This window comes from Leishmania mexicana, chromosome 8, assembly GCF_000234665.1.
Source record: "Leishmania mexicana MHOM/GT/2001/U1103 complete genome, chromosome 8".
NCBI classification, from domain to species: Eukaryota; Euglenozoa; class Kinetoplastea; order Trypanosomatida; family Trypanosomatidae; genus Leishmania; species Leishmania mexicana.
The window spans coordinates 1010205-1026323 of record NC_018312.1 but is presented as its reverse complement, the minus strand read 5'-3'; the positions used below and the strand labels follow the sequence as shown (position 1 = coordinate 1026323).

Below are 16119 nucleotides of genomic sequence, written 5' to 3'. Positions count from 1 at the left end.
GTGGCCGGCAGGCGGTGGAGCGTGCGCACAACTCCAAGGGAAAAAAGAGAGGAGAGGGGGGTGGGGCAGCGATGCACACACGAGGCGGAACGAGTTCGTGGATAGATCAGTGCGCGTGGGCACTGTGGTGGGGTTCAAATACGCGAGAGCAGCGGCGGCCAAGATGAAGGGGCGTGGGCAAACAAAGAAGGTGGAAAACACCCAAAGGTAGAGATGAGAACGAGCCGCGCGTTGGGGCTCTGTGTGTGTGTGTGTGTGGTAATGGTCCGCCGGCGTGTCTGTGGGTCACGGAGGCAGAGGGGAGGCCAGGTAGGGAGAGAAAGAAAGCGCCGGGCAGGTGTGTGACCTGGGCGGGCGCCTGCGGGCTTCCTCGCTTCGTCGGTTTAGCTGTCAACGCTCCAAAAACCCGCCTCACCTCTCGGCAGAAGAGACCCGCCACAGCACACGCGCAAAGAAAAGGGAAAAATGAGATGCCGCGCCTGTCCCCAACGGCGGCGAACGAGAGAAAAAGGGGAGCGACGGCTGAGGAGGCGCACGCGAAGAGATGCGCCGCAGCAAGTCCTCGCAGGTGAACAAGTAAGGCCTCCCGCCAGTGCAGGTGCCGCCGGTCACGCACTCGGGGTGTGCCGAATTACCCCCAAAGTGCGCCCACTCTCTTTTATCGCTCTGTGCTCGCGGTGCACGGACCGTGGGTGTGTTGATGCACGGAATGACGATGCGGTACGACAAACCGGCTCTCTACACGGAGCGGCGTTGCCCAGACCCAGTCCGGCCTCGGTGCTATGCCAGATCGACTGCCGTGTTGTGCAGTAGACGAAGGCCGTCTGAGCCCGCCAACGCTCACACGAAGGCACACAGACGCGCGCAATCACACACACTCACCCCACCCGTAAGCCACAGGACAAGAAAAGGGCAGATCCCGAACAGTGCTACTGGACGACCGGTGGTGGGAGGGCGGAGGGCGTGAGCGGGCGACGAAAGAAAGCGGAAGAGAAGGGACGAAAGGAGAGGGAAAGGGTGTGGGGAGGTGCATCACGCGGCCAGCAGAGACAGGCGTGAGCACTGCAGCGAGCGGGGATGTAAGCACTTTGGTGTGCGCATGAGCATGTGCGCGCACAGCCGCCCTCACAGCTCTATTTTTTTGTGTGTTCTATGCTTTCGTCGTCTCACATGTCGACCTCCTTTGTCCAAACGCATTTCTGCTCTCTTGAGGGTCGGCGTAGCTGTAGGTCTATGGTGCGTCGACGCACCGTCGACAAGAATCCCCTGCCGTCATCCACGGGACACCATAGAGAAAGGACACACTCATATGGGCCCTTCACGAGTCCGTTGGCCCTCAGCCATCCCACAGGCGTCCGTGTGCGTTTCCTGAGGCATTCAGGCGAGCACCCGCGCACCTGGTCAGCACGTGTGTGTATGTGTGTGTATGCTTGTGCTCGTGTCCACACACGTGACACGCTCTAAAGACACAGCATGCGATGCGGCCCCCTCACCCCCCAACACATGGCAGAGAGGCATATGGAAAAAGGAAAAAGACGGTAAAGCCATGGAAAGCGAAAAGCGGCACTCGCCACGCCTGAACACGACGCGCGCCACCATGGGTGATGCTCATCCGAGCGTGACACACACACTCTGCCGCTCGCGTACGCGCACTCACAGATGCGGCTACGTCACACGCCGGACACCCACGACAGCCCAACGCTCAGCGTGCCCTGCGGATGCAGTTTCTCCGTGACTCGAATAGTCGCATGCGGCGAGTTTAGCAGCGGTCGCAGCGCCACCTCCACCACGCCGAGGTTCGATTGCACATTGGTAGCGCGCTCATCAAATAGGACGAAGCTGACGACACCAAACGCCACAAACCGAATCAGCGCCGGATCGACAATGACACGATGATCCACTGGCATCGCATCAAACACAGGGTCTGTCGTAAAGGCGCGGCTAGAGGGGTGCACGACAGTGTCCCGCACGCAGTTGAGGGCCCCTAGAGGCGACGAGGCTGTGTAGAAGACGTATGGCTGAGGCGCGGTGCCGGCCTCTGCGGAGCCGCCGAGGCCCTCGGCGCGGAACACTTGAATGCGCAGATAGCACACGGTGCGCAGCGCCACCATCGCCCCTTTGATCTCTTGCGCAGACAGAGTGAAGGAGGTCGCCCCGGCACGTGGGTCGGAGAGAGGGGCGCCTAGAAGGATGGGCAGCACAAGACGAGCGCAGCAGAACTCGACCAGGATGCTCCCCACCTTCTGCCCCTCGCCGTCGATGAGGTTCAGTGTGTCTTCCACCGGGACCTCGCGTGCATTCAGCAGTGACGCTCCAGGCAGCTCTGCCATGGCGACCAGCCGGCTCGTCTCGCCGGCGGCACAGTGCAACTGAAAGCAGAAGGTCGTCTGCTCGATGGCCGCCAGCGTGACAGCGTCCTTTGCGAGACCTTCGTATTGGAAGCGCACGTCCACAACGTCATCGAGAGCGCGCAGCGTCGGCCCCACCATCGCCTCGTAGTCCGCCAGCCCCTCCAGCGTGAAAAAGAATGAGACAGGGGCTTTCAGATTGGCAATGCCCAAGGAACGGCACATGGCCGCCTCCTGGCTCTGCAGCCCGCGAATAGAAAAGGTAATCAGTCCCTCGGCGTCGAGTCCGCTCGCTGTGGCGGCTGCCCGATACGCCTGCAGCTGCTGTTTGGCGAAAATGGTCTGCACATGCGCCACGCGACCACGAAGAGCAATGCTCTCCTCGAGCAGTATATCCCGCTCATCGCTCACCTTGCGCAGCATCTCGCGAGACTGCTCCACCTGCTCAGCCATCTGTTGACAGCGCGTCTCGGCCAGTTCCAGATCCATCGCGGCGGTGGCCAGAGCCTCGCGCATCTGGCCCTGCTCCCAGTCGCCGTCCCACGACAGGGCCTCGAAAAGATCGAGCGCTTCTCTCGCTTCCTTCGCCGGGGTCGCACCGGCGGCGTCCGCAGCACCCTGAGACGTGGCAGTGGCGCCTCCATCAGTAGTAGCACCACCAGCACCACCCATATCCACCTCCCGCTTCGGTATCCGTGATCCCCTCTTCTTGATTGCCGCCACTGCCAGGGCGCGGTGGACGTCGTCGTCGGTGAGGTCGGCTCCCGCTGCGGCGGCCGCCGTGGCTGTGTGCCCCGCGAACGCAATCTGCGCCGACATAACACTCTTCTCCTTCTCTAGCTTCGCTACCTGACCGCGGTAGAGCTGGAGGTCCTCCTGCGTGCTCTCCAACCGACGACGCAGCTCCGCAAGGTCGTGCTGGCAGTTAAGCAGTTTTCGCTCCACCTCCCGTCGCTCTCGCTCCGCCGTGTCGCGCATCTCCTGAACCTCAGTGAGACGACTGCCAAACTCAGAGCGGACTGCCGTCTCCGTCTCACGCTGGCACGTCTGCAGCGAGCCAACGAGCTTCAGCAGCTCCTGTTCGATATTCGTGCACTCCGCCGTTTTGCGCTGCAGCGCCAGCTCCAACTCGTCCATCGACCCGCATCGCGTTCGCAGCGACGCTGCCTCGTGCTCCACCGTGAACAAAGCCCTCTTTGTGTCAGCATGGGCTGTGTGCGCCTCCTTGAGTTCCTCGATGAGCCGGTTGCACTCACCCTTTAGCGTCTCGACCTGTCCTTGCGCATACTGGAGGCGACTGTTCAGGAGAGTGGCCTCGCTCGCCTTGCGGTGCACCTCCCCGTGTAGGGTCACCATTTCCATTGGGTCTGGACCACCCGCCTCCACTGTGTTTGTTGCCTGTCTCTCTGCCTCCATGAGTCGAACCTTCACACTCAGCTCCTGTTTCTCACGAGCGAGAGTGCCGATAGAGGCGCGGTAGTGCGCCTCCAGCTGCTGCTGCAGCCCCTGCACGGCTTGGCTGGACTGCACCTGCAGCTGCTGCTGGCCGAGTAGGGCGGCGTTGAGCTCCTCGCGTACCTGCTGAAGCTGGGAGCGGAGCTGTGCTGCCTCCTGCTTTGCCGCTGCCAAGGTGGCTGCGGAGGCGTCAGCTGACCTGATGGTTGCGTTGCTCGAGGCAGCGAGTGCAGTAGTTCGTGCCTTGGCAGCGGCCAGGGCAGCCGCGCGCACCTGCTGGAGCTCCAGCTGCGCATGCGCGAGCGCTGCTTTGCAGGCCGCCAGCTCAGCCTCGCTCACACCCGGAGCGGCAGTCGTGAAGTTCGGCGAACTGCCTTCCTTCTTAAAGTGCTTCGCTGTCTCCGAGGACGTGCCGGCAGACACGTGAGCAGGCTGATTCGGGTTCAACGGAGGCAGTAGTCGCCTTAATGACGGGGCCGCTGGCGAGCCTCGAATCACTGCCTCGGCCGCTGAGTGGGGTCGTACGGGTAGTGCCGCCGAGCACGGCGATGACGCCGAGTCGGGGGGTACCACTGCGCCACTCTCCTGCGCCCGACGCCAGTCCGCGGCAAGGCGGCGAAACTGCGTCTGCACCTTCTTGAGCTTCTCCTCCAGCTCATTCTTCTGAAGCTTCAATATGCTGTTCTCATGCAATGCGCGCTGAAGGCGATCCTCCAGCTCGCGCTGAGGCGTCACCGTCACCGTGGCCGTGTGACGTTGCATAACGCGCAATGCACAAGATTCGTGTGCTTTGCTACGTGCGTGCATGTCGTACAGAGAGAAAAAAGAGGGGAGGTGGAGCGGGTAGGTTATGCGACACGCTTGTGGCAGCGTGCCTTCAATACGCTTGTGCTGGTTCAACTCGGGGATCTATCTAGCAGTGCATATATAACGTTCACTTATCTATAGTAAATGTATATCTTTGGATATATATATATATATACGCGTCTACGGCCCTGCGAGTATGTATGCCGGTGTTTCAGCGCGCCTGTGAACGGATAGGATCAGCAACCAGTTGGCAAGCGCACCGCTGCACAAGAAAAAAAGGAAACGACGAGGAGACAGCTCCACAGCACTGGGTCGAGTCCACGGAGAGAGGGAGGGAGCAAAGGACCGTAACACGCTCAGATATACGCTCACGAATGGCGCGAAACTTCGATGAGATGCGTCAGTAAGATACTAACAAAGAAAAAGATGGGAAATGATGATCCGCTGCCACGCTGCCAGCAGCTGCGACTCAGCCGCGCACCTGATATGGCGCGGCCGCAGCAGGAGCAGAACGAGGCAAAACGTAAAACCGGTATTGTCAGTTACGCGAACACGGCACGGACAACGTAATCGGTAGAAGGAAGAGAGAGAAATGCAAGGCGTGTTGAGGTAGAGGAGAGTAGTGGAAAAAGCGAACGCCCACGGGAGGCATCGTGGCGCACATGCAATGCCTCGCATTAGCGCGCAGAAGTGCGCATCTTTATCGACGTGTCCATTCTCTCTGCGGGAGAACAGGAATTCAATTCCCCCACCACCTGGCCTGCCCCAGGGCCCATCGCGCAGTGCAGAGCAGCCGTAGACACACGCCGGTACAGCAATGTGCCCACCCGGTCGTCGGCGAGCATGGCCCCTGCGCTTCAAAACTCTACCCACCCCGTATGCCGGTCGCCACCGGCGTGGGCCACACGCTCGAGTCACGCGGGCACTCTGCCGACCATGTGGGCGGCACAGACCGCTTCACGGTCGCGGGGCGCTCCGACTCCACCCCATGCAGGACCTGGCCGCCAACATCAGCAGCGATCCATCGCTCTGTCCCCCCCCCACCCCACCCTCCCACCGTGTCGTGGGTGCCTGGCCCTGTCACCACCACACGTGGTTCGGCATGGGCAGGGGTGAGGAGGCGGGGTAGAGTAGGGGCTGCCCGGCCTCCCCACAGAGAGAGCGGGAGGGTGCACTGGGTCCTGCGATACCGCGCACGGAGGCGTCCTCCTTCCCACCTACCCCTCCATCAAGGGGGACGGGAAAATTGTCAAACGACGAGAAACGGACGTGCTGCCGTCGGGGCTCATTTGCTGGGCATGGGTGAGGGGATGGCCGCCTCATAGTGCAGCCACTCCTCCCTTACTCAAGACCCTGACGAGGGGAGGCTCTCAGAGCGGGTTACTTGTTGCATGATGTAAGGGCCTTCTTGGTGGCGAACTGGATAGTAGCGGGAGAGGTCCAAGCGAAAGCATGGGCGGCGGGCAAGGAGACGGCACGCCTCAGCCCTCACGAGACCCCTCCCCGTGTGCGCACCAATCACAGGTGCAGTGCCTGAACACACACACACATGCCTTCGTCACAAAGGGCGTGCTCTCCCGCTTTCAGCGACGCGGGCGGCTGTACACGTTCACCTTCTCCGCCCATGACGCATCCTGCACGCGACTTTGCTGCCGCTCCTGTCGCACCTCCGCCATCTCCTTCGCCACCATCTCACGGTAGCGCCGTTCCTCCTCTCGTATGAGGGTGGCGTTCGCGCGCTCCTCCTTGGTTCCGTGCAACCGCCCGCTGCCGTCCTCCATCTGTGCGTAGTGCACGGAAATGACGCGGTCACGGAACATCTTCTGGTCCATGTCTCGAATTACGCGGTCGCTCGCCTCAAACGTCTTGTACGAAAGAATGACAACGCCGCGAAAATTGCCGACGGAGTCGCGCAGCATGCGGGGCGGGGCAGCGAACTGGCCAAAGCTCTCGAAGAAGCGCGTCACGTCGAACTCCGTGACGCTGTAATCAATGTTGCGTACCACCACCTTGGCACCCACCTCGTGCAGGCCAATCACCGCCGCCCCGCTTCTCTGTGGGCCCGCTGCACCACCCTGCACCACCTCGTTGCTGGCGTGAAAGACGCGCAGCTCCTTATTAAACAGCTTCACGCGCGCTCGGTAGAGAGCCTCGAAGCAGTACTTGGCGTCTTCGGCGTTCTCGAAGTCGACATAGCAGCGCGAGGCGCGCTGCGGCATGCCGTTAATATTCACCTCGGTCGGCCAACTAATGTTCTGAATGCGCCCGAACTGCAGACACAGCTCGTACATGATGCCCTCATCACAGTGCTCGTCGAGGTTGGTAAAGCTTACACGCCGCAGATCCTCGCGTTTGTACGTGGCCATGGTGGAATGCGGGAGGGAATGGTTCTCAGACGCGGAGCCAGAGAGAGTGTGAGGCCGAAAACTTTTACTTCGCTCGCGTGTGCATGACTACGTCGCACTCGCGTGGTCATGCGACGCGCATATGTGGCGGGGGTGGGGTGGCGAGAAAGCGAATGGTTTCAAATGGCATTAGTCACCCCAGAGGCAGAGAACGACGAAGAGAGGGGCAAGAGAGGGTGTACAGTGGGAACGTGAGGAGCGCTCCGGGTAACACCCCTCACAGACCGGCATGCATTCGCGCCTACGTTGTGTGCAGCCATGTCCCTCGCATGGTGCAGGGCGCATACAACAACATGAATAACAAAGACTCTTCACATGGCACTCCGCGGACGTTCCCCAGAGGCCACACTGCAACATCTTCCATCTGAAAGGGCCCGCCCAGTGAGCGGGCCTTCGAGTGTTTCTTTGCGTAGGTATGTGCTCCACTCGACCTCAGCTGTGTTCTCTACGCACAGTGGCACCTGCAGCAAGAGCAGCCTGTGGGGCGCGATACAAGTGACTGAGCGAACGCACAACATCGATCCCACTCTCTTGTTCTGCCGCTCACGGCGCTGTTTAGCGGAACCGTTATGCGCACCAGAGCGAGATAGAGAGAGGTGGTAGTGCAGGGAGGTGTGGTGTGGGGCCACCATCAAGGATAGCGTGCGCACCGCCCCTCCCCCTCCTGAGCAAAAAAAACGGCATAACGACACACGTCTCTTCTGCACGGCGCCGCAGCGCACGCGCACGCGCACGCACCCCTGCACATCCACGACACACACAAACACAAGACTCCACGCTGTGCCGAAGTGCTTGCGCGCCAAGCATGAGGGAGTCGCGGCCCGGCGTGACGGCAGCAGTTAGTAAGACAACAAGCCTAGTATGTCGTCCAGCTCCGCATCCTCGAAGCGGTACAACGATGGGATCAACTCCACCGCCTCCCTCGTCGTGGTCGGTCGAAGCGTCGTGAGAGCAATAATCTCGAAGGGCTTCATGCGCTCTGTGCGAGACCCAGATGATGGGGCAGCGGCGGACTGTGCAGTGCCCTCAAGCGGCAGCACTGCGTAGCCGTTCTCGTCGATCTGGAGCCCCGTCAAGTGCGCGTTGGCAACGCCGCCGCCACCGGCGCGCAGTCGCAGCCGTTTCACGTGCAGGCTGTTCACCATGCTCTCCGGCGCGCAGTCCTCCTGTAGGATATCGACCGCCTCACAGCAGGACTGAATTAACACGCCTTTGATCTTGTCTGTCTCCTCGGCGCCGATGCGCTTCTCGTGAAGAATACGCGCTACAATAGGAAGGGACAGTGGCTCCGCGTTGTTGAAGACGGGGCCGAGGTTGCCCTCGACGTAGCTCTCCTCCATCTGTATGCTTGTGACTGTGTGTGTGTGTGTGTGTGTGTGTCGATGTGCGTATGTATCCTGCGGTGGTACACGGCCTGTTCACGTTACCCGATGTCTGTGTGCGCGGCATTCTCACCACAGCGGCACACACAAGAACAGTCAACAATGATAATAAAAAAGAGAAGAAGGGCAAAGTCAGGCGCGGTGCGGTAAGAGAGAGAGACGGTGGAGGGAGGTGCGTGTGTGTGTGTGTAGCAGCTGAGCCCCTACCCCAGCACAGAGCGATGGAGGATTCACACCATGCCCCCCTTTTTCCTCCGTGTATTGTGCGCACGGTTCTCCACACACGCCAAAGGCGACTGCACGCCGAGTGCTCTGACCGGGGAACCGAGCCCGCGTCATTTTGTTGTTGTTGATGCCGCTTCGTCTTCTTTAGCGGGTGTTGCAGTGGCGCCTCGCAATGCACGCGAGACGGCCCATCTAATGCACGAGCACGCAAGCAAGAGAGAGGGAACAAACCGCTACACAGTGCAGCGGGGGCGGTGTACGGAGAGGAGGGCGGAAAAAAAATAGGCGGCACCGGCGTCGTAGGGCTCTGCTGGCTGTCCCATTCCCTTCCTTCCTCCCCTTGTTCTGCAATAAGCACCACGCCTTCAGGCGTGGCGCGGGCGCTTAGGAACGAGAAAGGGCAGATGGATGCGCACGCCAACTACAATCAGGTCTGAGAGAGAATCGACAGCAGCTGTGCCACAGCTGCCCTCAGCGCTGTGTGAAAAGGAGGAGTGTCGGCGCAAAGGGCGGGCACAAGGCAGCACCGTAGGCGACCCGGCCGCCGGGTGGTATGGGAGAGCGCGATGAGGGCGCAGCGGCTCCGAGCCAGTTCCTCTATGCTGGCGGTCATGCTGAAGCGGCGTGGGTGCACGGAGCATTGGCCGTGTCGCCACCTTCCGTGCAAGCAGAGGTACTCGTTCCTGTGCCGGCGGGACGCGACAAGCGTCGACTGTCTGCCGTGACCGCCACATGTCCGCCAAAGGCGCTCGAAGAAGTGATCTCTCCGACGAGGCACGACGACCACAGACGGCTCCCACGCCGCTCCCGGCGGCGAGCATCTGAGTTGGATGCTGCGTGTGGTGCTGGTGCTGCTGGGGTATGGGCGACGACAGTGCCTCAACGCACGGTGTGCCCCCCCTTTCGTAGAGCCCCGCCACGAAGCGCTTCGCAAACTCAGACATGGGGCGCGACGCCGGCGGCGTTTCAGATGCCGCACGGGCCATTCCACCTCCTGCGAGCAGCCGAGCAGTTGCACTGTTGCGCGCGGCAAGCGCCTCGTTGACCGGGCACGGCATGCGGCCAGCATAGGAGGGCATGTGCGGAGTATGGCGCGGTCGCAGGGAGGTAGTAGCCTTCAATTCGGCGCGCCCGTCTTCACCTGCAGCAGGCGCCTCGTCGGCTGCCTGTGCGGCACATGTCTCTTCGGTGGGGGAAGCGTGGGAAGGAAACAAAACGGTGGCTGCCGTCTGCTTGTTTTCGGCCTGCTTGTCGTCGTCGCTCGGCGGCAGCCCCTTTCTTGCCGAGGGCTGAAGGGGCGGGTGGGGCCGCAATGCATCGGCCCCGTCACTCATCGCATTCCCGTCAACCCTCACGGAAGCAGCACCGATGGCGGAAGCTGCAGATACCGCGTGTCTCAGCATGGGCTGGGTCGACGGTTGGAGCGAAGCAGCCGTCTCCGCACGGAAGTAAGTGGTCCCCTTCCATTCGCCAGCACCTGGCAAAATTGGCACCGGGATGCTCAGCGGAGGCGGAGGTGCTGTCCCCGGCAGTGCCGGCGAAGGTACGGCGGTGGTAGCGCCCATCCAGTTCTGATGCATAGCACTGACGTCTGAGAGCGTCGGATGGTCGTGTTTGTGTGATGGCTTGGTTGCGTCAGCCGCAACAGCGTTGGCAGCATAAGCGGGTGCCGCTGTTGGTGGCTTGGCCCTGAGCGGGGAAAAGTTCCCATTGGCGGACTCGTCAGCGCCTTCCTCGCGCGTCTCCGCGAGAAGCAATCCATGTAGCTGCTTTAGCGCCGTGCACTGCGCCTGCTCTTCCAGGCCGGCGCAGTGGTGTAGCAGAAAACCGAGCACTGTGTTGTCCTTGGCGGATGTCGGCACGGACAGGGTGTCGGACCCCGCTGCTTGCTTCTCAGTGCGGATGACCTCGGCGGGTGCGAGGGTCGGAGAGGCCAGAGGTGGAGAGGGTGGTCCCGGAGTCGCGACTGGGGTGTGCGCCGCTATGGAACCGCCGCCAGTCCCTTCTTCCTCCGCGCGAATCAGCTCATTCAGTCGCACCAGCTGCGGGAGTTCCGACGCGTCGGCGCCGCATTCATCGATGAGAAGCGACAGCATCGCCTGTGACGCCACTGTCGTCTCTCGGTGTACGCGTGTATCTGAGTATGGTGGTGAAGGATTGTACGGTGCGCAGGGAATAGCTGATGGACTGTCGCTCGCTGTCCTCCGCGGACTCCACAAACCAGCAAATATCAGAGTTGGTGTGGTGCACTGCTCGCAAGGAGAAGGAAGGGGCGGTGGGGGAGATGAGGTAGAAAGACAGCGTGTGCATGCAGCAGAGCAGGGGTCAGCAACACCATGCAGACCGGTAGTGAGCTGAACAGTATGTCCACACATACAGGCAGGCGTCGGCGTGATGTTGAGTGCCTGCACATCATCATGCACTCACATCCCATACCGCCGTGCGCGCGTGCGCGTACTCCTGCTCCCCCCCCCACACCCGACCCTCTTCGACACGCGCCCACATCCTGCTCGAGAAGCATCCAGATAGGCAAAGGGCAGCTGGCCTCTAAGCAGCGTCAAAGAGCACGAGAAAGTCAGAGGGAGAGAGAGTGCCACGCCTCCATCGAGGGAGGGTGGCAGCAGATGGAGAGACAGAGACCGTGCACTGCAATATCCGACGTGACAAGTTAGACTGTTCCGCGTACTATGCCGACTGCGAAGCTCCTACGGCCACCTCCAGCTTACAAGCAAACGCGCACTGACATCATCAAAACACCACGCGGACGCGCACTCGGAAATCGTCCGACCGCAGTCGACGCCGTCGCTACTCCGTCACTGCACCCAAGGCCCGAGGAGCTCGGTCTTGACATCGGTCCGAAAAGTAGCGACTACGGTCCCCTCCCACTCAGCGTCCGACGCGTCAGCGCACCTCATCACGACCGGCATCCGCACAGGCGGAGGGCATGTAACAGGCACACCGACACAGACACTTGCGCAGCACCTAAATCACAGTTCCCCGTGTTGTGTGCGCGCACGTCATGCGAGGACACCACAAGGGTGCCTCTGCGTGAGTTACCTTATTCTTTCCGTTTCTTCTTCTTCCTCATGCACCACGTCCGTCTTTGTTGGAGAACCCCCGCACGAGATGTTAGAAGAGGGGCAGTGCCGGTGCGCTGTCGTCTTCCGCATCCGCACTCCCCACCTCATCCAACAGCAAGTCTACAAGGGTGAGAGGCGCTGTCCTAGCACCAACAGCGCCGGCATCAGCCGTCGTCGGTGCGGTGGAGAACGCACGAGGGTCGGCAGCCGCGACGTGGCCAGCTGCCTCCTCCTGTGCCTGCGACTGTGCGGCCTCCCGGCACCGACGCACAGAGGTTGCAGCAGCCGCAGTGGCGCGGTCGGCGAGTGAGTGGTAGAGGTCCACAGCACTACAGCCCTGCCACAGGGGCTCACCTAGTAGACTCTTGCCGGCTACCTCAACGAACTCCGCCATCGACGCTTTCAGGGGCTGTTGCCAAGAGTAGGCAACATCGGTCAACGTCGCCCTTTCCCCATCTTCCGCGCGCTCAGCAATCTCTCGAAGCCACGCAGCGTGCGGTTGAGTGAAGTCGACGTCGTCATCCGCATCAGTGGGTTCGGCGGGGTCACTAATAGCGCTCAAGGCCGCCTTGTTCGTCAAGGCGGCGGTAAGCGACACAAGGATGGAGCGCAGCCCATCAGCTGACACTAACGTCAGCGGTGGTGCCGAAGCGTTCGACGACGGCGTCATTAACCCCACCTCTGTCGTATCAGTCGACTCCGCCATCTCCGGTTTCACAGAAGCGGCGGCGGCAGCAGAAAATTGCGCTGATGCCGCTGCTGGCAGAGTCTTGTCTTCCTCTCCACGCTGGCCCAAGGTTGTGGCGGGGTACAAAGGTGATGACACTCTCGGCGGCCACAACGAGCTGGAGCCAGCGTTACCGCCGCGCCCGCCTGCCTCGCTGCCCGCAGCGGCGCTGCTGTAGGTGAAGCCCCCGCCACCGTCGGCGTTGAAGCCGGCCGGCTTACCCGGTGTTCCCGGGGTACCACTGCCGTCGCTGCTCACGGCGAAGTACGGAATGACGTGGGCAAAGGAACACGCGGCATGGTTGTGGCAGTTGCCCTGGCGCCAGTTGAGGCACAGCTTCATGGAGGCATCCAGCTTGCCCTCACGCCGAAGAGCAAAGGCTGCCTCGCTTCCCTGCGTGGGGCTGAGGTCATCTTCAGCCACCTGAATGACGTTGTTTGCCGCTATCTGGACGGCAATGTGGTCAGTGATACTAGTTGGCTGCAGGAGACTCTTCGTAACATCCACCGCCTTCGATCGCGGTTTGTTGCGGCCCATGCTCACCTTACTTTCTTTCTCTCGGCTCTCCAACCAAAGTGCGTGCGGGGCGCGCGGGTGTCTTCCTCCTGCTTGCGCGCGCGTGCCTGTGAGTAGACCTTGGCTTACCCTCGTTTGTTCACCAGCACTGAAGAGGCGCGTCTCGGTAACGCGGCGGAATGTACTGCAAGCACTTTGCTTTCACTTCGGGTGCAAGCTTCCCTTGTGCACTTTCCTTGCTTGTGCGCGCCCGTTGGTGTTCTCCCCTGCAGCATGACGTTGCAGGCGGCACATGTGAGAGGGGGAGAGAGAGTGGAAGCAAACATGGCAGCGTGGCAGTGCAGGGTGGTTGTTATGCACACCCATGCACACGCGCACGTTGAACCCAGACGGCGGGTCACCAAAAAGCAAAGGAAAGACAGCACAGACATGCAGTAGGGCACAAACAGCAGACGGAGGAGAAAAAAAGGGCAAAAGGAAGAAGCGACAGAGAGAGATAGGGTCATGAGTGTGTGCGAGCGTGTGCCAAGGCATGTGGGTGCAATGTCGGTCGTTGCGCAGAGACCCTTCGCAGCAACGAGATCACAGACACGCACCAACAGGAGTGTCGATAAGGCGCCGATGCTGCACCGATGCAGGTGGCGACCACTCCCCCATCCCATTCCGTTTTGCGTGCGCTTCACTAGGCCCCCCGCCACCCCCCCCAACACCGCATCTCTCCCTCTGGTTACTCTGCGCCGCTCTCAACTATCGCACCGCTATCCGACAGCTGGCAAGCATGCGACAAAGGCTTCTACCACGCACACCCACACACCAACCCGCAACCACCGTGATCTCCTCTTCTACGTTTCTGTTCATTCTTGAGTATCCTGTGTAAACAGTAGCGTGTCTTCGCGGGACAACAACCGCCGCGTCAGCACCCGCACACCACCCACATGCCACCGCGCGTACATCCGCGAGAACCACAAAAGGAGAGAGGAAGGGCGAGGGCACGGCATGAGTAACGCGACAGCGCGCCTGTTTCCCCACAAACTCACTGCTGCCCCCACCCCCTCGCGGCCACCACCACCACCATCACGTATTGACGCCCCCCAAAACCTGCTACAGCTGCTCCCTAGCGACTCACCGTCAAGCCAGTGCAGCTCACAGATACAGACATGCGCACAAGCGCACAGCAGCGACCTACTTGCCCTCCTTCGCTGTGAGGGAGCCTTCGTTTCGGTGCGTTCTCGACACCTCGACCCGGTGGCGCAGACGGCGGCCACGACGGATCGACTTCCGCACAAGTGCCGCGTCCTTCTCCATTACCTCCTTCCGATTTGTGTACTCCACCTCCAGATGCGCGCGGATACCGATCTTCGACACATCCGGGTGGTTGATTCCGTACAGCTGGTCATACCGCGTCTCCGGCACCTCGTTCATCCACGTGCTGCTGCGCTCGTGGATGCTCTTGGTGTCATCGTAATAGATGTCGCCAGCCCGCACGTCGTCCATGCGCTCACGCTCCTTTGTCACTGAAAGCACCGACTCCAGCGCGTTGCGCTCCCACGGGTGGCGCTCCGTGAAGAAGGCGGGCAGCTCCACCATGGCGGCGCTGGCCATCGTGCTGTCCGGCTGCGACGGGTCACGGATGGGCGGCAGCATCTTGGTTGTGTTCTTCATGAGATGAAGGTCGTACATCCACCCGTGGCGGCGGCGGAACTCGATGAAGTCGAACTGCTTCACCGCTCGACCCCATTCATAGAAGCGGTTCCGGTATATGGAGAACTTGCGCAGCGCATCCTCCACCTCGTCACGCAGCGGGCCGGAGAGGTGCGTGCGCGGGATGCCGAGCTCGTCCATCTGCGTCAGTACGATTGGCACCTTCTTCTTTTCCACCACATGAACGCTGCCGAACCGCTGCAAGCCCTCGGAGGTAGGGGTGTAGGAGTGGTCCACCACGCTGCGGAGGTACAGCTCCGCTGTCAGTGGGTTCGCGCGCGGCCAGCGGCAGTCAACGAGTTCCTGCCACAAGCCATCACAGCGGTCAAAGAGCTTTGCCTCGCGATTGCCGAGCAGCAGAGCGTTGTAGCCATGAATGGTGACGTGCTCTGCGTGACGGTGGCGCACAAAGCGAAAGACGTCTTCGGCCTCTGCGATGTTTCCTGTCAGCGCCAGCGCCAAGATGACGTGATCGTAGGTGGATGCCGTCGGGCTAATGCCACGGGCACCCATACGATCATATACGGCGTCGGGAATGGCCTTCACATGCGTGTAGCCGCACGTCATGAGGGTGCGCATGAGCGCGTTTGTCAGCTGAGACGCGGCAGGGGTCGACTCAGGTCGAAGGCTGGCGCACCCATGCCCTAGGGCCGACATGGCCATGTCATACCACCGGTACGCTTCGGTTGCCCGCTCCGTGCCTGCGTTGTCACCAAGCAGCTTAAAGGTCAAGGCAGGGTCACAGGCCGCTTCGCTGTGCAGGATGCAGGTGCCAAGATCACTGGCTCGCAGGGAGCTGATCAGGTGGACGTAGTCCATGGCGCGTAGCTCCTTGCCATGATGCATTGCGTCCACAAATGTGGCTGCTTCGTTGTGCATGCCGAAGCTCGCCAGCTTAGTGGCCAACGTCAGCCGCTCCGGTAACGAGGCAAGCGGCTTCTCATGATGTGCCGCGTACTGTCGACGGAGGAAGGCGACATGCCGGTTGTACTGGCGCAGGTACATTTCTCGTTCACGCTTGCGCTGCAGCAGCACGACGTGCTGTTGGCGCTTCGTGATGCCGCTGTAGTAGTATACGCCCTCCCATTGATTCTGTGGCTTGCGCTGCGGAAGATTGGTGCGGATGTGGTAATACGAGGGCACCGTAGCCCGCGCCACATTTTGGCTGAGTTGCATTGTTCGGTGGGAAAGCACAGCACACGCAAGGGGTGGTGGTTCTCCGACTCTCCGCACTCCGTGTGAAGCTGTGCAAAAAAAAAAATCAGCTTGACCGATGTGAGGTTCAGCCACCGCCTCCGCGTGTCACTACTTCGGCAGCAGCACAAGAAGCAGCTAGCGGTTCGAGGCTGACAGACCATTAGAAGGTGAGAAAAAGAGGAGATAACGACGTTTCCGGGCGAGATGGAGCGTCACCGTGGATGAACGAATGCGGCAGTTGCATTCCTCACGTGCCGCTATGAGGAGGGAGCGGGA

The 16119-nt window shown here is 61.1% G+C and overlaps 6 protein-coding genes across 6 annotated transcripts; all 6 read right to left on the bottom strand.

Annotated features, from left to right (window-relative positions):
- Positions 1-1670: 1670 nt before the first annotated feature.
- Positions 1671-4565, bottom strand: LMXM_08_29_0380 (conserved hypothetical protein; the record flags this gene model as incomplete). Its single annotated transcript, XM_003872476.1, has 1 exon — positions 1671-4565. The coding sequence occupies one exon, from the start codon at positions 4563-4565 to the stop codon at positions 1671-1673; it is 2895 nt and encodes a 964-aa protein (XP_003872525.1).
- Positions 4566-6193: 1628 nt separating this feature from the next.
- On the bottom strand, positions 6194-6976 carry LMXM_08_29_0390 (putative RNA binding protein; the record flags this gene model as incomplete). Its single annotated transcript, XM_003872475.1, has 1 exon — positions 6194-6976. The coding sequence occupies one exon, from the start codon at positions 6974-6976 to the stop codon at positions 6194-6196; it is 783 nt and encodes a 260-aa protein (XP_003872524.1).
- Positions 6977-7854: 878 nt separating this feature from the next.
- On the bottom strand, positions 7855-8355 carry LMXM_08_29_0400 (conserved hypothetical protein; the record flags this gene model as incomplete). The annotated part of the gene is made up of 1 exon (XM_003872474.1): positions 7855-8355. One exon carries the CDS (start codon positions 8353-8355, stop codon positions 7855-7857), a length of 501 nt encoding a protein of 166 aa, XP_003872523.1.
- A 632-nt stretch (positions 8356-8987) lies between these two features.
- On the bottom strand, positions 8988-10718 carry LMXM_08_29_0410 (conserved hypothetical protein; the record flags this gene model as incomplete). The annotated part of the gene is made up of 1 exon (XM_003872473.1): positions 8988-10718. One exon carries the CDS (start codon positions 10716-10718, stop codon positions 8988-8990), a length of 1731 nt encoding a protein of 576 aa, XP_003872522.1.
- A 1033-nt stretch (positions 10719-11751) lies between these two features.
- On the bottom strand, positions 11752-12966 carry LMXM_08_29_0420 (conserved hypothetical protein; the record flags this gene model as incomplete). The annotated part of the gene is made up of 1 exon (XM_003872472.1): positions 11752-12966. The coding sequence occupies one exon, from the start codon at positions 12964-12966 to the stop codon at positions 11752-11754; it is 1215 nt and encodes a 404-aa protein (XP_003872521.1).
- Positions 12967-14127: 1161 nt separating this feature from the next.
- LMXM_08_29_0430 (conserved hypothetical protein) lies at positions 14128-15822 on the bottom strand (the record flags this gene model as incomplete). The annotated part of the gene is made up of 1 exon (XM_003872471.1): positions 14128-15822. The coding sequence occupies one exon, from the start codon at positions 15820-15822 to the stop codon at positions 14128-14130; it is 1695 nt and encodes a 564-aa protein (XP_003872520.1).
- Between the last annotated feature and the right edge of the window lie 297 nt (positions 15823-16119).